Genomic DNA, 26,224 nt, shown 5'->3' with positions numbered 1-26,224 from the left:
TCCACGCAGTATTATAACCCACATGTTGTTGGCCGATACTTCACAGACACAATAACCTGAATTGCTTGGAGTCACAGTGTTATAGGAGTGAGATTTGAACCTGCAGTGTTCTTACTGATCTTCACTTGAGCAGAAAGGAGGCTACGCAGGACTATATCAGAAATTGCAAAGATTCAAACCCTCATTTTTGCATGCTTTATAGAAATGAGACCTTGCCGTGTAAGACTTCAGGAATAAAACAAGATGAGACTTAGAAATGAATCGAGGGTAGTATAGGTTACACAGTGGTTCTTTTTTGCACTTCTAGAAAAATATTAAAAATTAATTTCACATCTAAGAAAAAACCTAAAAGATGTCAAGCTTATTCTTTTCAGTAATTTCAGCTGTTCAAATCTCAATCCTATTTACTGTCATTATGAAGTCTGCCTGTTCTTTTAATCAAATACTACACAATTTCCTTGTGATTAGGTAAGTCTAATATGGCGTGGTTTGTGGGAGTGCAGAGGAGTGTAAATGTACCTGGATCTGTTGAGGTAAGCTTTGTTGCTCCCTGTAATTAGAACAAGATGATTATTACCATAAACTACATACTTGAGGCTATTGATAGGCTTATTGGATTCATTTTCTTAAGTAGTTATTCAGTAAAAAAAAATATCCCCACAATAATAAATTATCAAGTGAAACTTTGATATTAATTTTAGAATCTATCCGATTAAGTTTAACTACTACTACATCCATATCCATTTTCCAACCCAGAGTTTCAGGGTGCCTGTTCCTATCATGTCAGCCCTGGGTGGAAGCTGTGCAGTGATGATTGGTGGGGTAGCAGGCCACCAGAGGGCACACTCATATGTATTGTATGTCTTCACAGAAGGCTAAAAAACATGATTTCAGAATGTGGAAGGAAAACCCAGGAAGTAAATGTAAATTACACACAGAGACAGAGTTGGGCCTAGGAATGCAAAGCCAGTGTCTCAAAGGTGAGAGGAAGCAGCACTAGACACTAAGATGATGCACCTACTCAGATCAAATGTGTTTTATTTTTTTTAAATGTACAAGCATTTAGATTCACTTGGGTTGCACTGTAAATTTACATGCATACTGTACATGGCAAAGCTTTTCAAAGACCTTAAAATCATTGCATCATGCGACATTTACTCATAATACACTACATACACTAAACTGTCCTGCAGGATTTGAATCATTTCATTTATAAAAATACAGCATATGGAATTCTCCAGCTCTATATTATACCATTTTTATTTCCTAAAAAGGAACTGCCAGTGTCTAATATGCTTATGAGGTCATTACTCACCTAGCATGTCCCATGTGAGAGGCATCATAGACAGTGGGTCCGCAGCAGTACCACAATACTTGTTTCCCATTCTGGGGGATGAACTCCTCCTAAGGAGGACAAGAAACAAAACCAATTTAAATGTGGCACTGGCAGCACGATCCAATTATGAAGAAACAGCTACACAGAGCTAAAACCATAATGTGGAAGACAAAAGAATTTTTAATTTGATGATACAGTGTCTTTTAATGGCCAAGTATCAAGACTCCTAAACCTGGGTGCCACGAGATGCAGTATTTAAGCAGACATTTCAACAACTTTTAAAAGAATAGACTGTTCTGCCCAACATGTTTGCCAGTCCTATTCAACTAATGCTTCCAAAATAACATTAAGTCAGGTTTTCTATGTCCCTAAAGTCCCACTCTCTACGACACTACTGGGTTATTTATTTTATGTGTCTGTGGTTCTTTGTGTGAAGAAAAGCTTTCTAAGGGGTTAGGGTTTTCTAAGATATGTGTGAAATCTAACCTTAATAAGTTCCTTTCTGTGTCCCTGTGTTCTATTTGAGGAACTCATTTTAAAATAATAGTCAGGATCCACCATAATATTTCTTTATAAAATAAAGATCTTTATAATATATATCTTTTGCAGATTTTTTTTCTTTTCTTGAGGTTTTTTGTTTTTTCTGTCCTCTTGGCTATCGGACCTTATTTTATTCTTTATTACTTAGAATTTCCTAATCTTATTTTTTTTTTAATAAACTTTTCTTTCTAAATCTTCAAAAGCACTTTGAGCTACATCATTTGTAAGAAAATGTGCTATAGAAATAATTAATTTATTTATAAAGCACTTTAAAAACAACATCAAGGCAGACCAAAGTGCTGTACAATAAAACCCAACATATCAGACACACAATAACCAAAGGGTAAAAGAAACAGAAACACATACCAATAATTGAATTCATTGCTGTTGTTTTTTAAATTTTGAACATCACAATCATAGCTCCTTTTAACCACCATTTGTTTAAACTAAAAAGGCTCAATGCCTTAAATTTTCCTCATAGCTGATACCTCTCAGTAGTGCATTACTACAACTTTTTTTGTAATATGGAGACCAAAACTGTACCCAGTACTCCAGATAAAGGCCTCACTAGGGTGCTACAAAGCTTAAGATTAACCTCCCTTGATTTGTACACCACATGTTGGGAGGCTAGATAATCTAACCTTCTATTAGCCTTCTTAATCATGAGGTGTGGGCAGTGACCAGGCCACTATGATTCCTAGGTCCTGGCATCTCGTAAGGCAGTGATCTCAAACTCCGGTCCTGGAGGGCCGCAGTTTTTCATTCTAACCCTTTTCTTAATTAGTGACCTGTTTTGGCTCCTAATTAACTTCTCTTGAATTCATTTTAGTTGACTTGCTCTTGAAGACTTAGACCCCTTAATTGTTTCTTTTTTCTTAATTAGCTGCCAAACAACAACAAGATACAAAATGAGCTAAAACATGACCAGCAAACTGTGTCTGTCCATCATACAATATCTGAAAATAAAGAAAGATGAGGATCTCATGAATGTTGATCTGCTCAGGTCCACAAAACACTTTTAATAGTTCTCTTAGAAAAGAGAAAATCAAGAATTTTGGAAATGTCTGCTGTTGCACAATGACAGCAGCAAGAATCCATTGAATTAAAGAATGGGTTTAATTAACAACAAGAATCAGAGCCTAAAGAAACAACTGGTTGGAGTGAAATTGGTTGGAGTTTGAGACCCTGAGTTAGATGGCTCACTCAGTTGACGTTTCATTTCTGTTTGAGTGTCATTTAAGGAAATAAATGAAGCAATTCAGAGGAAGGATGAAGAAATTCAGGGGAACAAATCTTAAAAAACAAGTCAATTAAAATTAAAGGAAAAGCAGCAAAAAACTAGTCACCGATTAAGAAAAGGGTTAGAATGAAAGCCTGCAGTCACTGCTGCCCTGTAGGACCGGAGTTTGAGACCACGTTTGTAAGGTATACTTTAAATTTAACCAAACTTGCACTATGTATTCAGCAATTACATAAATTTGCTAAGCCTGTATTCTATCAGTTTCTATTTGTAATATGGAAAATAAAAATTTATGTATTAGCATAAATTGACATAAAAGTAATTAACAGCTTCTGAAGCATTAGATTTAGCATAAATTAGACATGACAAGCAAATAAGATATGTCAAGCAAATAGTTAAATAAAGACATTAGTCATATTGCATTTTTTAGTTAAGCTTGAAGCAAAATTACCAATATTGGGAAACTCAGAAAGATAGAGCAGGAAGAGAATGACATACAGAAACTACCCGAGGAGAAAAGAAGGGGGAATAAGAAGAACACCTGTTATTTGAAGGCCAGGAAGCAAGGAATGATACCAATAACAAAATATAGAAAATGTTGATGGTCATGGTAGGCACGTGAGAAGCCAGCTGGAGTAGTGAGTTAGAATAGACAGCAAAGGCATTGTTTCAAACGCGGTCAAGATGATAAGAAATGATTATATAAACTATGATTTTTTGCTTGTTCGGGGCTTAGCCCAATTTGGCCGTATTGGGTTGAGTCCATGTTATTGTTTTACCAGTAAGCCCGCAATTCTCGAAAGAATCGCAAATCCACGAATGGCAATTACTGTCTGTTCCCTCCGATATGTGGAGGGATGAAATATCATGGAGGGTGGGTGCGTCCGGGGTAATTTCATTTAATTAAATAAACATATCTGTACTAAGGTGGTTTCGTATTGTGGAGCCGTGATTCCTTTGCCTCTGCTGACACCGCCTGCTGGCACAGTGGATTATAGGACATTTAGTTTACAGGTTGTATTGTTCGGGTGCTACCTATTGACTCCGGGAAGCCGCCGGGTTTGACTCTGGGGCGCTGTGTGTATGCACCTCGGTGTGTCCTGCATCCGGAATGAAAAGTGATGGAGGGTGGGAGAGTCCTGGTAAAGTTTTCATTGAATTAAATATAGATATTTGTAGTAGCATTAAGCAATTTATTATAACAATTACAATTCCATTTTTGTTTTATCATGCAAGTCCAAAATGTCTGAGTTGTTGCACTTATAAGTAAAACCAATATCGGAGTGGAAAGGTTTAAATGAAGTAAATTGGAAAGCAAACATTCATAAAATGGTAAATACAAAATAGTTAATCAAATATCTCTTTATAAACAACATTTTGAGTAAAGATGGTTTGCTGTCCTTGAATTAGTTGTCCCTGGTATGGAGTAGTTACAACCTTTACTTTAACGTCACACGAACGCCGAACTCTTGAAAAGGCAACATACAGCTGTCCATGTGCAAATACAGGCTCAGATAGGTAAATGCCCACTTTGTCCATGGTTTGTCCTTGGGATTTGTTGATGGTCATGGCAAATGCAGCCTTAATGGGAAATTGCCTTCGTTTAAGTTTAAAGGGTAATTCCAGGTCAGAACTTGCAAGGTCAATTCTGGGAATCAAAGCAGTATTGGTAGTATGGGATCCCGTCAGCACTTGTGTCTCAATAACATGTTCTGTTATGATGTTTACGACTAACTGTGTACCGTTGCATAAACCATGTTTAGTATTAAGGTTTCTTAATAGCATGACTATTGTCCCCACTTTAAGGTTAAGATTGTGTTGTGGTAATCCGGCCGGGTTAATAGTGTTTAAATATTCTAATGGGAAATGAAGATGCTCAGTTTCGTCGTCAGAATCAACACTGTCAGTACTTAGAAAGTCGTGTCTTTCTCCAGGAAGTAATGCAATCACTTGGTTATTTATGTGATCAACGTCAATATTCTTGGGACATAATATAGCCCAGTGCGTCAAAAGTGGTATCTGGTCTAATGATATTGATTCACCAAAAACCTCCGTTACCAAGTTGTCGCAGATAAAGGCGTGAGGAATTTGAATAATATCTGGATGAAGCTGAACGTTGAGCTCTGTGTTTTTGGAGCCGTGACTCTTTTGCGTTTGCTGTTTCAGAGGCGCGTTGTAGGCGCCTTTGTTCATTGTTTTTATCCATATGGGCTTGTTTTTGTATTTCCGTTACTTGAGGTGTTTCGTTTTGGAGCCGTGACTTCTTTGCTTCTGGTGTTTGTGAAGCGCGTTGTAGGAGCCTCAGTTTATTGTCTTTATCCATGCAGTCTCTTGTTAGTTTCTGTGTTACTGAATTACCGTTATGTGATTCAAATATGCCACACAGACTGCTGGCAGAGTGGATTAGAGCAAGTTTAGTTTACAGGTGGTGTTGTGTGGGCGCCACCTACCGACTCTGGGAAGCCGCTGCGTTTGACTCTGGGGCGCCACGGCGCAGTGCGCATGCATCTCGGTGCGTCCGCCGTGCATAAATTAAACTGTGGTTTAGTAATATAGATTGCAATAAAGCCATATACTCTGTTTGCCTATCCTATGACTCCTAATAGCCTTCTTTTCAGGTAAAGCCTAGACAATTTTCACTTCGACAGTAATGACTGGGTTGATTCTACATTATCTACCTGTTCACCTAGTTTACAGTTAGGTACATAAATATTTGGCCAGAAACAACTTTTTTCTAATTTTGGTTCTGTACATTACCACAATGAATTTTAAATGAAACAACTCAGCTTTAATTCAGTGAGGTGAACAAAACGATTACATAAAAATGTGAGGCAACTAAAGCATTTTTTGAACACAATCCCTTCATTTCAGGGGCTCAAAAGTAATTGGACAATTGACTCGAAGGCAATTTCATAGGCAGGTGTGGGCAAGTCCGTCGTTATGTCATTATCAATTAAGCAGATAAAAGGCCTGGAGTTGATTTGATTTGAGGTGTGGTGCTTGCATGTGGAAGATTTTGCTGTGAACAGACAACATGCGGTCAAAGGAGCTCTCCATGCAGGTAAAAGAAGCCATCCTTAAGCTGCGAAAACAGAAAAAACCCATCCGAGAAATTGCTACAATATTACGAGTGACAAAATCTACAGTTTGGTACATCCTGAGAAAGAAAGCAAGCACTGGTGAACTCAGCAACGTAAAAAGACCTGGATGTCCACGGAAGACAACAGTGGTGGATGATCGCAGAATCATTTCCATGGTGAAGAGAAACCCCTTCACAACAGCCAACCAAGTAAACCACACTCTCCAGGGGGTAGGCGTATCAATATCCAAGTCTACCATAAAGAGACGACTGCATGAAAGTAAATACAGAGGGTGCACTGCAAGGTGCAAGCCACTCATAAGCCTCAAGAACAGAAAGGCTAGATTGGACTTTGCTAAAGAACATCTAAAAAAGCCAGCACAGTTCTGGAAAAACATTCTTTGGACAAATGAAACCAAGATCAACCTCTACCAGAATGATGGCAAGAAAAAAGTATGGAGAAGGTGTGGAACAGCTCATTATCCGAAGCATACCACATCATCTGTAAAACATGGTGGAGGGAGGCGGTGTGATGGCTTGGGCGTGCATGGCTGCCAGTGGCACTGGGACACTAGTGTTTATTGATGATGTGACACAGGACAGAAGCAGCCGAATGAATTCTGAGGTGTTCAGAGACAAACTATCTGCTCAAATCCAGCTAATTGCAGTCAAATTGATTGGACGGCGTTTCATGATACAGATGGGCAATGACTCAAAACGTACAGTCAAACCAACCCAGGAGTTTATTAAAGCAAAGAAGTGGAAAATTCTTGAATGGCCAAGTCAGTCACCTGATCTTAACCCAACTGAGCAGGCATTTCACTTGTTGAAGACTAAACTTCAGACAGAAAGGCCCACAAACAAACAGCAACTGAAAGCCACTGCAATAAAGGCCTGGCAGAGCATTAAAAGGAGGAAACCCAGCATCTGGTGATGTCCATGAGTTCAAGACTTCAGGCTGTCATTGCCAGCAAAGGGTTTTCAACCAAGTATTAGAAATGAACATTTTATTTCCAGTTATTTAATTTGTCCAATTACTTTTGAGCCCCTGAAATGAAGGGATTGTGTTCAAAAAATGCTTTAGTTGCCTCACATTTTTATGCAATCGTTTTGTTCACCCCACTGAATTAAAGCTGAAAGTCTGCACTTCAACTGCATCTGAGTTGTTTCATTTAAAATTCATTATGGTAATGTACAGAACCAAAATTAGAAAAAAAGTTGTCTCTGTCCAAATATTTATGGACCTAACTGTATATAATCTGGAAATTTAATCATTATATTCTGGTCAAGATAATGTACATATAATAAAAACAGCAGTGACCCAAACATCAACCGCTGAAGGACACCACTCTTAACCTCAACTAATTCTGATAAGGTTCTTAACACCATAACCCTTGGCATCCTGTGGTTAAGCCAGTTATGTGCCCAACTACACACAGCATCCTGCATTCCCACTTGCTTACGTCTGACCACAAGTCTCTCATGTGGGACCTTACCAAAAGCCTTCTGAACTCAAGAAAATTGTGCACAAAGAGAAAAATGAAGATCTCACCTTTCTACGAGTTAGACTGTTGTAAAGTCGCAGTTTTGGCAGTTGCACGCCTTCAGGAGGTGACCAGGCAGGTTGGACTCTTCTACCTTTGTCTAAAAAAGGAAAACATACAAAAGTTTGAACACTGAATATTGTTATAAAACATCTCATCAATCAATATTGCACAATGATTGTGTTAGGCTATAATAATACACAAAGATGAAGAAAGGGTGCTACTAATCTTTAGCAAAGCATGCTGTGGAATCCTAGCAGACCCACTTCCTATCTGACTTTAAAGATCTTAAGACATATCCAGAACTCTCACACCATAATATGATGACTCTAATGGTCACCATTATATGCATACGCAACTCAAAAAATGTTTATAATAAATAATAAATAAACTAAGTGGCACAGTAGCGATGCTGCCTCGCAGTTAGGAGACCTGGGTTCGCTTCCCGGGTCCTCCCTACGTGGCGTTTGCATGTTCTCCCCGTGTCTGCGTGGGTTTCCTCCCACAGTCCGAAGACATGCAGGTTAGGTGAATTGGCGATCCTAAATTGTCCTAAGTGTGTGCTTGGTGTGTGTGTGTGTACTCTGCAGTGGGCTGGTGCCCTGCCCGGGGATTTGTTCCTGCCTTGCGCCCTGTGCTGGCTGGGACTGGCTCCAGCAGACCCCCCATGACCCTGTGTTAGGATATAGCAGGTTGGAGACTGACTGACTGAATAAATCATTTACGGAAAACACTCTCATGAACAAAATGGAATGCATTGAAATACGAACGAGAACTTGAATTGTTGACCTGCCCCTGAATTGGAGCACCTCTGGATTATTTAGCAGTGGCAGGCTATAAAACTGCATGGGTGAAATGACCTTCTGCTTGTTGAAGTATCTCGCATATGCACAACTACAAGATGTAGTCTCCTGCTGATTATGTTCTCATTCATTTTTCGTTAACTTTTAATCCTAGTTGAACTTGTCTCTCGGTACACTTTGCAGTGCTGGTATCGCGTGAAGCACAATATCGGCCAATGAATAAGCTGTTACTGGGCTGTACTTGTGACCAACAAAAAAACAACGTGAGCATGTTCCATTTTCGCTTGAGAGTGTGTTCTGGAAGTGGTTTATTTAACAATAGTAAAAAAAAAAAAAATGATTTTGAGCCTCTTTTAGCAACATGTAGAGTATGGAATTCCACTTTGGGCAAAAACGAGAGACAGATAGACAGAGAGAGAGAAATGTATTTGTCCCCAAGGGGAAATTTGGCTTTTTACAGAAGCTCTTTAAATAAATACGGAGCTTATGGGAGGACGACCCAAAACGTTTGGTTCAAGTTAAACAATTTAAAGGCAATGCTACCAAGTATGAAGAAAAGTGCATGTGAACTTGTGACCCACTGGAATCGTGATATAGTCAATAAAAAGTGAACATTGTTGGAAAAAATTACTTTCGCCCTGCACAAGGTAGCAAATTCATAATTTGTTAGTATAAAATCTGTGGAGGGATTATAAAGAATTCACCCTAAGTGGACGGAAACTTCTGACTGTACAGTAGATTGCTGTACTTCTGCATGTAATTGATTAGTTCATAATTACCAATTTATTTATTTCATTTTGGCACAAAAGGTATTCCATGCTGAATGACTTGACATTTGGATTATGCAACATGAGTAATGCAAGATTTTTTTCATGGACGTTTTGGGATACCATTTGTTGTAGTCCACTGTTGGTCTCCTAGGACGCCTGTTCTATCACAAACTTTATTATCTCCGTTCTGCATGAAAACAGGAGATTGTGTTTTTCTCTGCCATCACTACAAATTAATATATAGGCAGAAGGTAGGCTGGCAGAAGGTGGCATGGCTTTACCTAATTTTCAGTTTTATTACTGGGCAGCAAACATACAAGCCATAAAAACCTGGACACAAAAAAACGAACACACACAGGCTTGGTCTGCAATAGAAGTAAAATCCTGTAGTACTTCTTTATACTCCCTGCTCTGCGCTCCAATAAATGCAAGTATTTTAAGATGGAAAATCTTTTATCCGTGGCACCTCTGCAAGAGAACCACCTCTTTCAACCCTCGCAAACATATCCAGTTTTTAATACCTGGATAAGATTTGGGATTAAAACGCTCAGAGATCTTTATATAGACAACATATTTGCATCTTTTGAACAATTACGTTCCAAATTCAACCTCCCAGCTACACATTTCTTTCACTATCTTCAAATTAGAAACTTTGTTAAACAGAAACTGCCCAATTTTCCTCACCTCGTACCCTCCACCATGCTGGAAAAACTACTGCTCAAATTTGAGGAATTAAACACCATTTCCGCATTATATAAAATCTTATTAGAGTCCCTACCTTTCAAAGACCCAAGAGGACATTGGGAAAAAGATCTCTTAATCAATATATCAGAAAAGGAGTGGAAGGTAGCAAAGCAGAGAATTCACTTGAGCTCCATATGTGCAAAGCATAAAATTATTCAACTAAAAATTATATATCGAACTCATCTGTCTTGCTTAAAACTGTCCAAAATTTTTCCAGGGCAAGATCCAACCTGCGAACACTGCAACCAAGCTCCTGCCTCACTGGGTCACATGTTTTGGGCCTGCACCAAACTAACATCATTTTGGGACCAAAATTGTGCCTTTCAGACAGCCTTGGGGTCACAATCCCTCCTAACCCATTAACAGCTGTGTTTGGTGTTCTTCCAGACGGACTTGAAGTGGAGAAGGACTTGAAGTGGAGAAGGACAAGCAAACAGTGATTGCATTCACTACACTTTTGGCACGCAGACTTATTTTGTTAAATTGGAAGAATCCTAATTCTCCTCTTATAAGTCAGTGGGAAACCGATGTTTTATATTATTTGAAATTGGAAAAAATCAAATTCTCAGTTAGAGGATCTGTACAGAATTTTTTCAAAACCTGGCAGGATCTAATCAATAATATTTTAGAATATGAGAAATAATTATTACCACTTTATTTCCCTTCTCCATTATTATTATTATTTTTTTTTTTTTTTATTTACCTATATATATTTCTTCCTTTCTTTTGTTTACTTTTGCCCTATTAAAAAGCCCTAAGCAATTCTCCTTTGGCTAAGCTCTCCTTCTCAAGGATGGGGTTTGAATTGTCTTTAATTCTTTTTTTTGTTATGAATTAATCTATATTGTATGGAATGATTACAATAAAATTAAATAAAAAAAATATATATATATTTTTTTTTTTGGATGAAGTATTCCTTTAACATTTACTGTTCAAATTTAACATCTGGCATCAGGACAACAAAAACAGTGAAAAGATTCGTTTTTTAAAAAGATTAAGCAAGCGCTCAAGGGCACCATCAAAACCTGCTCCCAGTGAAATTCAGTACATGCAAACAAAAGCAAAAGTGCAAAACAAACAAAATGAGGAACCTAACACAAAAAATGAGCAAAGAATCCAGGATTACACTAGAAACTCTAGAACAGGGGTCTCCAACTCCAGTCCTGGAGAGCTACTGTTGCTGCAGGTTTTCATTCTAACCCTTTTCTTAATTAGTCTTCTACATATATATCTTCTACAAATTGTGAAAACTTCCAAGGGAATGAATACTTTTTATAGGCACTATATATACACAAATAGAAGTCGTGACACTTTTCTCTACCCCTTGCAGCGACATAACAGAATGGGATTCAATTAATTCAGTTTTAAAAATGTATATGTATGCTGTTTTTGTGGGTTTAATGTTTTTGAATATTATTCAATTAACAGTTGTTATATATTTTTGGTGGGTATGCCTATTTTGATTGTAATTCAATGAAAGATTTGTATGCTTTACTTTGTGGGCATGTCTTTTGTGATTCAATAAAAAAAAAAATGGTACCACTTAGGTACTGCAGTTTATTTACTCTTATGTAACAAGATCTTAAAATAGGCTTCATTGTGCTTTTAAAACACCAGTAAACTTTTCAGCGTGGCATAAGAGTACACTTGGATGTGCTAGTAAAATTACTTGTTAATATGAAGGATTCACAGGTTTTAAAATTAAGTATGCAACATCATGAGAAATACATTGCCGTCCATAATGTTTAGGACAACTACATATTTTTCTTTGATTTTTCCCCTCTGCTCCACATTTTAAAATTACAAATCAAACAATTCAGATGTGATTAAAGTGCACCTTACAGACTTTCATTTAAGAGGATTTGCATACATTTCCGTCACACCATGTAGAAATGACAACACTTTTTACACACAGTCTTCATAATGTTTGGGACACAGCAATGGCAGGTCAATTAAAGCAGATGTCCTATTTAGTCCTCTCACATATCCCTGCCATACAATGTCACAGACATCAGCAGGTGCGGAGGACCTTCTCTGGTGATGCTCTGCCAAGCCTCTAATCCAGCCATCTTCAGCTCCTGCTTGTATTCTCTTCAGCATATGGAAGGCCTGTTCAATTGGATTGAAATTGGGTAACTGGCTTGACCATTCAGGAATTTTCCAAATTTAACTTTGAAAAACTTCTGTATTATCTTAGCAGTACGTTTGGATCATTCATTGTCTTGTTGTTGGATGAAGCGCCGTCCAATGAGTTTGGAGGCATTCACTGGTACTTGAGCAGATCAGATGTTTCTGTACACCTCAGAATTCATTGTGCCACTGACAGCAGCCGTTCCATCATCAATGAAGAGAAGTATGCCAGTCTGTACCTGTGGCAGTCATAAATGCCCAAGCTATAACACTCCCACCATCATATTTAACAGATGAGGTGGTCTGCTTTGGATCTCGGGCAGTTCCTTATCATCTCCACACTTTGCTCTTGCCGTCACTCTGATGCAGGTTTATGTTGGTCTCCTCTGTCCATGAGACCTTTTCCCAGAACTCTACAGGTTCTTTGAAATCTTTTTTTCACAAACTGTAATCTGGCCATCCTGTTTTTATGGTCTTCATCTCGCAGTGTGTCCTCTGTATTTCTGCTCATGAAGTCTTCTGCTGATAGTCGTCTCTGACACACACATCTACCCTCATGAAGTCTGTCTCTGATCTGTCAGACAGGCATTGGAGGATTTTTCTTGACCATAGTGAGGATTCTTCTGTCATCAGCAGTGGGGGTCTTCCTTGGCCTAGCAGTCCCTTTGCGATTACTGAGCTCACCAGTGCATTCTTTCGTATTCATGATAGTCCAGACAGTGGATTTCGGTCATCCTAAGGTTTTACAGATGTCTCCGATTCTTGTTTTTTTGGCCTCATAATGGCTTCTTTGACTTTCATTAGCACAGCTCTTGTCCTCGTGTTGAACAATGGCAACTGCAAACTCCAAAGGGTAGAAGCAAACCGAGGTGCCTTATGAAGCCATGAAACACACCTGAGGAACCACAAACACCTGTGACGCCAATTGTCTCAAACATTATGGTGTCCTAAAATGGGGGGGAGGGGACCAGAAAAAGTGATGTCATTTGTACATGGTGGGACTGAAATATATGCAAATCCCCTTAAATGAAAGTCTGAAATGTGCACTTTAATCACATCTGAATTGTTGGATTTGTAATCTTAAAATGTGGAGCAGAGGGGAAAAATCAAGGAAAAATGTATATTTATCCCAAACATTATGGAGGGCACTGTATGTCTCACTTATGCCACCTTTGACCATTCCAAAGTGAAGTTATTTTAGTAGGTAATGTTGAATAAGAGGAATAACTACTTTATCGATGCTTTGCAAGTGTTACAACACCAAAAGAAGCCTTGGTTAAGGACTTGTTACTTAAGAGTAAACATGTAATAGATAAATTTCTGCAGTACCTAAAGTATTGCCAAAAAAATTTTGTATTCCTTTTTTGTGTGTAAACAGATTTTCTTCACATTTTAGTTTCTTTTGTCGTTACTATTAATTACTTGTCGTTGCCACCTTTTTGAGAAGGAACAACCAAAGCTGCAACCGCCCCATTTTTCCCCAAAAAGTCAGCAAGTGGTCCCACTAACAAATTATTCTTGGGGACGACCTCCCTTGTGTCTGTTGCTTGCCACAACACCATGAAGTAAGAAGCAGGTTACCACATTGGCTATATGGATAAATACATTTTGGACTATTTGCAGCTTTTTGCATCATATGGAAAGCTAGATGACCGACATTCAATTTCACTTGTGCCCCCATATGGCGATAAGCATTGTACTCACTGCTGCAAGAACTGGCGTGCCGAGAATTGCTGCTCAAGATGGCGTCTGTGTGTCTGTACCACCGTAGTGCGTGAAAGTGCTGCTCAGGAGGCGGCGCCTGGAGAGTCTCAAAGACTTCTGCATCGGCCTGTGAAAACGTGAACCCTCCTATGTAACTGCGAGTGCTCAGGTACCCATTCAAGGCGACTACCCGGGAAGACTCATCTCTGATTTTCAAGATAAGGCCATAGTCAAAAGCTGTAAAACAGGCAAAGCACTAATTTAAGTTAGAAAGAGGAACAGGACATTGAGAGTTTTTTTTGCTAGATCCTAACTAAAAGAGTCATCACAACACAACAGTAAGAACAAACTGCAAAAGCAAATTATTAATAAAAAATTTTCAGCACTGTAAAATGTAATATTTTTCATGTTTATAACTTTTACCAGTGTAAGCAGCATGATGATTGGTGCTACTTTAAATCATTTCAGGGATGTGAATATCATTCTTAGCCCACCGACTGCCTGTGTAAAGTGAACTTGCCTACTACAATCCCGGGTTGTACCCTACTGGGTCACACAAATCTGTAAGGGAGTGCAAACAAACACTTAGGAGATTCCAGTGTCCCTCCACAAATTAAGCAATCGTGACTCCATATTGGCCTGGAATGAACGATGTGGGTGTGGGCCTACTATGGACTGGAGTCCAGTCCTGGATTAGGTCCTGCCCTTCATTCACATGTCCTGGCACCCTATGACCCTGAACTAATTGTGGAAAATGGATTAAATAGTAATACTGTTTTAAGTGAATACTTTGCAATAACATGTTTTACGTTTCAAAATACTGTACTGCATATTACAGTACCAAGCAATCAGACACACCGTTCAATAAGAGTCGCATTACAAAATAGGAGGATAAGACCATAATTATCCACACCGATGAGATCATTTGGTTTGGACTGGCTGTACAACTTTTTCCCGCAGGAGCAGGATTCCCATCCACGTCTACTACCAATGACAGCATTCAGCAAGTCTGTACCATGATCTTAATGAACTGACGTATAAGATGCCTTTCCCACAGACCACCAAAGAAGTGGTGCACATGTGTCTGAGGCCCAACCAAAAACTATTTTTGTTTTCTTTTTAATTTCTGAGGGCCTGAACAAACTTGTGGTGCGCTGGATCAAATGCACTGAAAAGTATGGGGACCACGGTGTAAAAAAATGACACATCACTCCGTATGTACTCTACTGCAGTTCTAATAAATTGTAGAAAGAGAGCACAGATAATCATTGACTTTCCCTCATAGAACGGAGAGTCAAATCAAGAATACAAGCTGTGCAACATTTCAAAAAGAGAAGTTAGAGAGAGAGAGTTAAAACACATTAAATTATATAATTCCTGTACTTATTCAGCCTAGAGCACGATTTAAATAAAATAAAACACGGGGCCCATTATATATTTCCTCAGAGACAGAATGGCAAACTTATCCTAACATTAATAAATTAGTGCAAAATTTTTAAACAATTCTGAACTCTTTCTTGTAAAAGAAATTTAATTTAGTCTAGTTTTAGATAAGCAACCTTTTTTATTTCATTTTTCTTGTTTTAGATAATATAATCAGTTCAGACTACTTTGTCTTCTTGTTTGTTTAAACAAATCTGTATCTATATACAGTACTGTGCAAAAGTTTTAGGCAGGTGTGAAAAAATGCTGTAAACAAAGAATGCTTTCACAAATGGAAGTGTTAATCATTTATTTTCATCAATCAACAAAATGCAGTGAATGAACAAAAGAGAAATCTAAATCAAATCAATAGTTGGTGTGACCACCCTTTGCCTTCAAAACAGCATCAATTCTTCTAGGTACACTTGCACACAATTTTTGAAGGAACTCGGCTGGTAGGTTGTTCCAAACATCTTGGAGAACTAACCACAGATCTTCTGTGGATGTAGGCTTCTTCACATCCTTCTGTCTCTTCATGTAATCCCAGACACACTCGATGATGTTGAGATCAGGGCTCTGTGGGGGCCATACCATCACTTCCAGGACTTCTTGTTCTTCTTTACGCTGAAGATAGTTCTTAATGACTTTGGCTGTATGTTTGGGGTCGTTGTCGTGCTGCAGAATAAATTTGGGGCCAATCATACGTCTCCTTGATGGAACTGCATGATGGATAAGTATCTGCCTGTATTTCTCAGCATTGAGAACACCATTAATCCTGACCAAATCTCCAACTCCATTTGCAGAAATGCAGCCCCAAACGTTCAAGGGACCTCCACCATGCTTCACTGTTGCCTGCTGACACTCATTATTGTACCACTCTCCAGCCCTTCGACGAACAAACTGCCTTCTGCTACAGCCAAATATTTCAAATTTTGACTCATCAGTCCAGAGCACCTGCTGCCATTTTTCTGCACCCCAGTTCCTATGTTTTAGTGCAGACTTGAGTCGCTTGGCCTTGTTTCCACGTCGGAGGTATGGCTTTTTGGCTGCAACTCTTCTGTGAAGACCACTTCTGGCCAGACTTCTCCAGACAGTAGATGGGTGTACCTGGGTCCCACTGGTTTCTGCCAGTTCTGAGCTGATGGCACTGCTGGACATCTTCCGATTTCGAAGGGTAATAAGCTTGATGTGTCTTTCATCTGCTGCACTAAGTTTCCTTGGCCGACCACTACGTCTACGATCCTCAACATTGCCCGTTTCTTTGTGCTTCTTCAAAAGAGCTTGAACAGCACATCTTGAAACCCCAGTCTGCTTTGAAATCTTTGTCTGGGAGAGACCTTGCTGATGCAGTAGAACTACCTTGTGTCTTGTTGCTGTGCTCAATCTTGCCATGACATGAAACTGTCTTCCACAACCTCACCTTGGTAGCAGAGTTTGGCTGTTCCTCACCCAGTTTTAAGCCTCCTACACAGCTGTTTCTGTTTCAGTTAATGACTGTGTTTCAACCTACGTGTGACATTGATGATCATTAGCACCTGTCTGGTAGAATTGGTTGATCAGACACCTGACTAGAATCCTACAAAATCCCTGACTTTGTGCAAGTGTACCTATAAGAATTGATGCTGGTTTGAAGGCAAAAGGTAGTAACACCAAATATTGATTTGATTTAGATTTTTCTTTTGTTCGCTCACTTTGCATTTTGTAAATTGATAACAATGAACAATCATTATTTATATTTCTGAAGGCATTCTTTGTTTACAGAATTTTTTTCACACCTGCCTACAACTTTTGCACAGTACTGTACGTGTATTCATTATGTAATTAGTAAAGTTTGTAATTGCATTTTCTTGGTACCACCCTTGTTACAGACAGAACTTTAAGCTTGCACTTAGTGGAGAGTGCTGTACAAAAATAAACTGAACTGAACTCCCCCATGGAATTATGGAGCGTGCATTATAGGATTCTTTCAAATAAGCAAAAATCAGCCGTTATACAACAAGTTAAGATTAAAAATACAGGTAGTCCCCAGGTTACAGACATCCGACCTACAACTTACGAACGAGGCCGCAGCTGTGACGCATGCACCTCACTAACTGCCGCTCCGACATCTTTGGCCGGAGGATGCTGCAAGTAGTGGCTGGAGGGGTGCGATTTCGCTGCTCGTGCAGTGTAGTGTCCCTGTGTCCCTCGGGCGGCTCCCGGCGTCAAGCGAGCGGTGACCTGTGGTCCATAGTCACGTGCTCATGTGCAGGACGGAGGCTTAATGGGGCAGTTCGCTGTCCGCACACTACGCCGCCGCAGCAACTGCTCCTGACTGGACGTAGGCTGGATGGAGTGGTGTAGGGCGTTTCACTGCCCACCCACTATACACGGCTTCGCCCAAATCGTTTTCGGTGGGCGGCTGGTAATGCTGCAAGCGGTGACCTGGTTGTGGCTGAACGGGGCGGCGGCCTGTTGAATGGGGGCGGTGGAGGGCGATTCACTACACGCCTTTGGCTGCACCGTGTTTGTTCTTGGTGGGCGGACGCACGCTGCAGGCTGCATACTGTAGTGGAGGTCACTGTGTGGTGGGTGGGTGGTGAACCGCCCGTCGCTACTCCCATTCATTCTCAATTGCAAGCCTGCTGGTATGGTTACGTACGTAGCAGGAAGTTGTTTTTCGTCAGTAAACCAGACGTGCTGATGAGGGATGCCTGCCTGTTGTGATAGCGTGGACAGTGCTGTGCAGAAGAGCTCATTGTCTTCACCCTTCAAGAATGTCTCTGAAACACAAATCTGATGCAAGTGCTGGTGATACAGTAAAGAACAGAAAACCCATCACCATGGAAAATAAAGTAGAAATAATAAAAAGGTCGGGGAGTGGTGAAACTCCATCATTCACTGGCAGAGCACTTGGTTACAGTTGGTCAACAATAACTTTTATTAAAATAATGTACCTGTTCCAACTTACACACAAATTCAACTTAAGTACAAACCTACAGTCCCTATCTTGTACGTCCACGGTTTTCAAACTTTTTTTGAACAAGTACCACTCCGCGAGGACCAGTAAACTGAAGTACCACTGTCAATGAATCGTTAATTTACGCCCGTGTTGTTTTGAAGAAAAAGTCACTATAATCACTATAATGACTATAATTATGACGTTAAAGTGATATTAAACTAATTAAGGAAATGGGTGCTATATGTGATTATATGCAACATATTGGCATTCTAGCAACATCAATTCGTGGAAAATAAAGGACCACATGAGTACCACTTGGCATGACTTGAACTACCACCAGTGGTACGCGTACCACAGTTTGAAAACCGTGGTTGTACGTAACCCAGGGACTGCCTGTAAGTGAGACTTATTTATATAAAATTGAGTCCCGCCTGATGTTACGCTACACCAGCGGTTCTCAAACTGTGGGGCGCGCCCCCCTAGTGAATGTTGCCATATGTGGCTTAATTTCGCTATTCGTAGGGAAATTTTAAACTTGTAGTGGTGTATCGGCAGCAAAAAATCTAGGAATAAATTTTATTAGGGTTTCAAAAAAACGTTAGGGGGGCGCGATTAGAACTGTTATGAAAACTCGGGTTGCAAATACTTAAAGGTTGAGAAACGCTGTGCTACACAATGCCATTATTTCAGTGTTTCCAAAACTTTCTTTTTTTCCCCTCGAGACTCAATCTTGCCCTTTATAGTATCTTCAAGGACCCAGTCCATGAATAGACAACTGGGGTTTTGGTCCTATTTGGAGAATCACCACCGACAATCAAAACAATGGGTGGGCAGGTATGACCTCCTTGGAGAACTGCCACCAACAGTCATAGCAGAGCAATGTCGATGGCCCCGGCGGCGACCCATCACGACACACTTAGCTGAATATACGCGACTTCTTTTCCGTTGAATACAATGGTGAGTCACGACCCAAAAGGAGAGATGCTCTCATCTACCGCCGCCAATCTAAATCAGCCGATTTTCACTAAAAATGACTTGATCGCCGATCTGTAAATTGGCCATTCACAAAAAAAAAAAAAACGAAAACAAAACCGATCTTTTCAGACCCTGATTTTCTAGGCTTTATGGTGATTTGTTTGCAGTGCTCCTTTATGCGAGGTATTATGGTAATTGAGCCAGCACGCAGCTTTTTTTTTTTCCCTTTTTGGTTTTTTTTTTTTTTTTTTGCAGAGAACTTCCTGTAGTGTAAAAAAGCAAATCAATGCTTGCTTTACAAGACAGCAGGAGGTCACTGGAATATTACCCTTTACAGTAATAATACACAATGTAACACAATTTTTGTTCCTGGCTTCCAAGAGTTATATTTCAACTGCTTATGTCTAAAGCCTATGGAAAAACTACTACATTCAGCACAAACTTTGATTTTATGACCACAGCCCAGAAAATTTCGTATTTATAGTGACAAAACAAGGGAATTTTTATCTTTTCGTTCATGCGGTCTGATAAAGAACAACACTTGCATGGTAAATAGACAAAGACAGTCAAAACCACTCAAAAAGGTTCAGAAATGAGTAGGTGTTCTAGATTTGCGACTGTACTGCAAATCGCTTTCTCGAAGAAGCCCCCAAATGTAGTCCCCCATCATGTTTTCGTTATACTGTCCTTGGTAACGACGTTCAAAGTCCAGTATATCCTGATGAAAGCGCTCGCCTTGCTCCTCTGAGTAAGCTCCCATGTTCTCCTTGAATTTGTCAAGATGAGCGTCAAGGATATCTGCAATATCTTCCTCGCTGTCTGACTTGCTGCTGTCTCCTGAAGATGGCTGATCCCTCTTCGGAGGAGTGGGAACGGGCAGCTCGGGGCAGTGTGGTACTGGGGCAATGGAAGAAGGAATGTCTGGATAAATGATTTGAGGCGCATTCTTGCCAGTGCAACGTTTGGTAGGATCCACCATGTAGAAGTAGCAGTTGCTTGAGTGGTCAGTCGGTTGCCGCCATATTCGCGGGATAGCAAACTTCATGGCTCTCTTTTCTCCCCTGTACCAACCTTCAAGAGTTTTCTTGCAATATTCGCATGTGAAATGAGGTGCCCAGGGCTTGTCTTGATCCCTGACAGGCATGCCGAAGTATGCCTTGTAGGCCTCGCACATCTTACGACATGCTTTCACGGAATACTTTCTCGCTCTTGTCTTTATAAATTGTCCACAGACGTAGCAAAATGCATCTGCTGGGTGCAAGCAACCTCTTGATGCCATCTAAATCAAATCAAAAAAATAACATAAACCGAATTGTTGGTTCGAGTCACCTGTGCTTCTATACTTGTATGACTGCTACTGGACAGTCCGAGAACGTTCTAAAAGTTTCTTGAAAGTTCTAGATAATTCCGGAAAATTCTAGAAACTTCTAGAATATTCTTGAACTGTTAGAATTGTCCAGAAGACTACTCAGTATTGAATGCGAATCGAGAATTTTCTTGAAAACAGACAAATTTCAAAATATCACTGTCCTGATCACAAAAGCAAAGTTTTTGTGGAACAACAGCTATTTTCTATTTTTTTTTAGGCATAACGGGTTAGGAAAACACACTTTGTACCCAGGAACAAAATAAAAATAAAAATTTGTTACATAGTGAATTCTTTGCATTTATATAGCACTTTTCTCACTACTCAAAGGGCTCAGCAAGTGCAGGTTAAGGGCCTTACTCAAGGGCCCAACAGGGATTTACGGGATTCGAACTGGCAACCTTCCGATTGCCAGTGCAGATCCTCAGCCTCAGAGCCACCACTCCGCCTAGTAAAGAAAGTGGAGTAATAAACGGAAAAAGGAACTGGAGAAGTCATCATGTGCAGTGAAACAAACAGAAAGAAAAACTACTTCAACAAATTCTAACCTTTTTATTTTGTCCTTTAATGGATACTGTTTGAGTTTGGACCGCGAGCTTGCTTTAAGTGCCTCAGCTTTTCAATTAGAAAAAGAAAAGATAAAGACAAGTTTGAAATTGCTGCCAAGTTAACAATAGTCTTGTTAGCGAAACAGCAAAATGTCTTTTACGTATAAACCTGACAAGCATGTTAGCCTTGCGTCTTCTTGATAAACAGCTTATGAACATTTGATACATTTGCAGCTTTTTTAAAGATTTGTTTATCATTTGTTGCTTTGTGTCATCTTATATATAAATTTCTATGTGTGAGCGTATCTGTGTGTGTCTGTCCAGCCCGGAAGTGAGAGGTGGAGTCGGGGTAAGAGCTCCGCCTCCAATGAAACAGAAAACTCACTAAGCCGCTAATAACACAAGTGAGGCCAGCATATCAGCAAAACCAAACCTCTGAAGAAAGACAAAGTCGCTTAGTTGCTAACATCAGCAAAACGCTATCCCTTTTACATTTCCTCCCGTCACTAATGCACAAGCGATGCAAGCACATCAGCAAAACTAAACCTCCTAGAAGAGAGACGGCCAGAGTAAATACAGTGCGGCAAAAAAGTATTTAGTCAGCCACCAATTGTGCAAGTTCTCCCACTTAAAAAGATGAGAGAGGCCTGTAATTTTCATCATAGGTATACTTCAACTATGAGAGACAAAATGAGAAAACAAAAAATCCAGAAAATCACTTTGTCTGATTTTTGAAGAATTTATTTGCAAATTATGGTGGAAAATAAGTATTTGGTCACCTACAAACAAGCAAGATTTCTGGCTCTCACAGACCTGTAACTTCTTCTGTAAGAGGCTCCTCTGTCCTCCACTCGTTACCTGTATTAATGGCACCTGTTTGAACTCGTTATCAATATAAAAGACACCTGTCCACAACCTCAAACAGTCACACTCCAAACTCCACTATGGCCAAGACCAAAGAGCTGTCAAAGGACACCAGAAACAAAATTGTAGACCTGCACCAGGCTGGGAAGACTGAATCTGCAATAGGTAAGCAGCTTGGTGTGAAGAAATCAACTGTGGGAGCAATTATTAGAAAATGGAAGACATACAAGACCACTGATAATCTCCCTCGATCTGGGGCTCCATGCAAGATCTCACCCCGTGGGGTCAAAATGATCACAAGAACAGTGAGCAAAAATCCCAGAATCACACGGGGGGACCTAGTGAATGACCTGCAGAGAGCTGGGACCAAAGTAACAAAGACTACCATCAGTAACACACTACGCCGCCAGGGACTCAAATCCTGCAGTGCCAGACATGTCCCCCTGCTTAAGCCAGTACATGTGCAGGCCCGTCTGAAGTTTGCTAGAGAGAATTTGGATGATCCAGAAGAGGACTGGGAGAATGTCATATGGACAGATGAAAAAACTCTACTCGTTGTGTTTGGAGGAAAAAGAATGCTGAGTTGTATCCAAAGAACACCATACCAACTGTAAAGCATGGGGGTGGAAACATCATGCTTTGGGGCTGTTTTCTGCAAAGGGACCAGGACAACTGATCTATGGAAAGGAAAGAATGAATGGGGCCATGTATCGTCAGATTTTGAGTGAAAACCTCCTTCCATCAGCAAGGGCATTGAAGATGAAACGTGGCCGGGTCTTTCAGCATGACAATGATCCCAAACACACTGCCCGGGTAACGAAGGAGTGGCTTCGTAAGAAGCATTTCAAGGTCCTGGAGTGGCCTAGCCAGTCTCCAGATCTCAACCCCATAGAAAATCTTTGGAGGGAGTTGAAAGTCCATGTTGCCCAGTGACAGCCCCAAAACATCACTGCTCTAGAGGAGATCTGCATGGAGGAATGGGCCAAAATACCAGCAACAGTGTGTGAAAACGTTGTGAAGACTTACAGAAAACGTTTGACCTCTGTCATTGCCAACAAAGGGTATATAAAAAAAAGTATTGAGATGAACTTTTGTTATTGACCAAATACTGACCAAATATTGACCAAATACTTTTTTTCCACCATAATTTGCAAATAAATTCTTCAAAAATCAGACAATGTGATTTTCTGGATTTTTTTTTCTCATTTTGTCTCTCATAGTTGAGGTGTACCTATGATGAAAATTACAGGCCTCTCTCATCTTTTTAAGTGGGAGAACTTGCACAATTGGTGGCTGACTAAATACTTTTTTGCCCCACTGTACTTTCAATTACCTGACATCTCTACATTTCAGTTTTTTTTTTCCTGACGATTTCAATAGTTTCTAAGACCCTGGGCTTTTTACAGCACGGGCTTACACAGTATATGTTTTGGTAAGAAATAAGTACTACATAATTAAAATGGTAATCCATACTTATAATTGCACCTCAAGAATTACGGATGTCTACCTGATGCACTGAAAATAAAAAACTAGGCTTCCCGTAGGCTAAGAGTCCAATGAAAAACGGAAGTTGGTCGGAACAAAACCCTGCAGCCACGGTGGTCCTCCAGGACCGGAAATGGCGAACCCTGCCATACACAGCAAGATGACCTTTCCAATATGGAGGAATATTTTGAACAAAATTAAATAAATAAATTCCCAAAAACAGTAAAAGTACTGTGAAATGTGACAATGAACAAATAATAGCAGCATGAAATGTTTAATAATTAAATATGTATAAAATAATGTGCTGTGAAATGTTTTCCTACTTTTTCTGCATTTCTTTAATTATTTCTTTGTTTTAGTGATACCACAAGCAACATTAAATAGATCCTGAAATGAAAACTGTCACCTTGACTCATCAAAGTTGGGAGGGTGGGCTCTAGCAAGTACTGCGTTTTGATTGGTGAATCATCTGCAGAGTGGACAGATGCGCTCTGCTTGGCTTTGGAAACCTGTGTGGCATAAAGCTGCGACTGTAGCGCGTCAGATACGTGCGCAAGAAAATGATGCTCAGTAAAACTGTGTGGCAACTGTAATTTAGGAAACTCCAAATTCGTCTTTAGAGTCACATCTTAAGTGTCTGCTGTAAATGTGGCACTTGCCACCCAAAGCTTTACCTGTCACTCTACTGACAATCCTCCAATCAAAAACAACTCTCACTAGGACCCGCCCTATCAAATTTGAAAGTGAAAGTAGTTTTCATTGCTGGGCTTATTTCATGCTGTGTGTGGTGCTATTCATGACACATTTAATTATTTATGATCACATTTCACTGTACTTTTATTATTTGCAGATTTATTTTATTTCGTCTGAAATATTCCTCCATCCTCCAAGGCTAACCAATCAGCTGCATTGTCATTACCTTTTACTTCTTTCCATTGTCATAAAGCACACACACTTGTAACCAAGTAGTAAGGCAGAGATACCATGGCATCCTTTACTTTCTGTTTCTGCAGTCTCACATTTTTTGCTATCCAGACTTTCTGAAAGATTGTAAATAAAAAAGCTCCATGACTACGGTATGGACCTGCGCTGCAACAAGGCACTAAATTAACGATCAGGATGTGTGGAATGCATTGTTGTACTAAATAATTGACGGTCACTACCGGCTTTAATTTTGTTGCTAGTAGATTCTATTACGTGTACTCCTTTAATCTGGGCAATGCCCGTTTATTTGCAAGTATGAAGCGCTGCAGAATAATCAAATTAATCGATTGATGTTTAACAGTCTGCCAGCGTTAATTTATTTATAACTGATATGTAACCGCAGAGTATAGGTACTTTGATATTTGCCAAATGGTTGTTACAAAGGAAGTTTACTATCTTTTAACTTAAACCAGCCGGGCTCTTGAAATCGCTCCTTACCTTAAGCGTTATATTTACGTGTTAAGCAAGACTCGCTAACATCGCACGGGTGCACGCAACCTTCTGCTAGGTTTTCAGCTCCCAGCTGTCAAAACTAAACATTACAGATTGAAACACTTAGGACCCTCGACACAAAGAGCGCAGAGTGTTCGACACTGCACACCAGTCTTGACTTAATCGACAATGAATTACTGCATACTACTTTGCTCTTTTAAATGTAAAGGCAATACGCTACAACACGAGCTTTTTTGTGATGATGCCTCTGCCCAGTAAAAACCCAAAATTATTAACAGAGAAGCAGATCACTTGTATCTGCTAAGCCAACAAAAAAAGCTCCACTATTATCTCGTGTCAGTTCACACTGTAGTCTTTACTGTACCGAAGAGGTTACAACGCACAAAAATTTGGACTAAAACTCACTCTGTTCCCCACTCGCTGCCATCCTGCTACCCGGATTCTGATGCAAGAACGTGTCCGGATGTGAGTATCGCCGGCACTTCCGCCACTCTGCGAGTAACTTCAAGTATGGCTAAGGGGGCGGGTGCTCCTAGCAGAGTCTGCCCAATCAAGATATAAATAGAAGCGAACCTCGACTAACTGTCCAATAACTGCCATATCTTGTCCAAGCAAAAACCACCCGTAGACCATTATTAAAAAAAAAATCCTTTGAGCTTCCGCCACACTTGATGGAACACGCGTTAAACTTTTGCCATCTTGGTAAGGTCACGTAACTGTAGTAACTCGATTACTAAGAACTGTACCGATATTTATCGCCCCCTGCTTTCAGGTTAGACCCTTGAGAAAACCCACATATTCTGAAAAGGATTTAAAACAACATTCCAAAAGTATTTAAGTCAATCTTAAAATAAAACTTGTTTGACTTTATAATCAGCTCATATTACAACACACACATATAAAAGGCAATCTTAAAATAAGATATGATCAACTTTATAATCAGCTCATATTAAGTAAAACAGACAAGATGCAAAAGACAATCTTAAAGTTGAATTTAGTTGACTTCATAATAAGTCAAAAGCTCCAACAAATACAAAATAGTGCTGCAAGGATCTTGATGAGGGTGCGGAAATATGAACACATTTCACCAATCCTTTGGTCACTTCATTGCCTCCCTATCCATCTCTGTATCGAATACAAACTCTGTTTGTTTACTCACCAGGGTATCCAAGGAAATGCTCCACAATATCTTAAGGAACTTCTTATACAGTACTACAATCCACTACAAGAAACCTCCGTTTTGCTAATACCTACCACCTTCGCCCCTCTTTGACCAAACTTCATACAATGGGAGAC

General features: G+C 39.8%; 1 protein-coding gene across 2 annotated transcripts in view; it reads right to left on the bottom strand.

The window, feature by feature from the left end:
* The window catches only part of cars1 (cysteinyl-tRNA synthetase 1), a 118,335-nt gene extending 92,916 nt beyond the window's left edge, over positions 1-25,419 (bottom strand). Inside the window, exons 1-4 of one of the 2 annotated variants that reach the window (XM_028796020.1) lie at positions 25,334-25,419; positions 13,891-14,127; positions 7,748-7,839; positions 1,316-1,404 (exon numbers count right to left, since the gene is read on the bottom strand). In XM_028796020.1, coding sequence (XP_028651853.1) covers positions 1,316-1,404; positions 7,748-7,839; positions 13,891-14,127; positions 25,334-25,355 — 440 coding nt within the window. In that variant the 5' untranslated portion in view covers positions 25,356-25,419. The remainder of the gene's footprint in view (positions 1-1,315; positions 1,405-7,747; positions 7,840-13,890; positions 14,128-25,333) is intronic. The other variant, XM_051923454.1, reaches the window with a different exon arrangement.
* Between the last annotated feature and the right edge of the window lie 805 nt (positions 25,420-26,224).

The sequence above is a fragment of the Erpetoichthys calabaricus genome, chromosome 2 (genome assembly GCF_900747795.2).
Source record: "Erpetoichthys calabaricus chromosome 2, fErpCal1.3, whole genome shotgun sequence".
NCBI classification, from domain to species: domain Eukaryota; kingdom Metazoa; phylum Chordata; class Cladistia; order Polypteriformes; family Polypteridae; genus Erpetoichthys; species Erpetoichthys calabaricus.
Note: the sequence above shows the minus strand (reverse complement) of the source record. Positions and strands in the feature narration are given on the sequence as shown.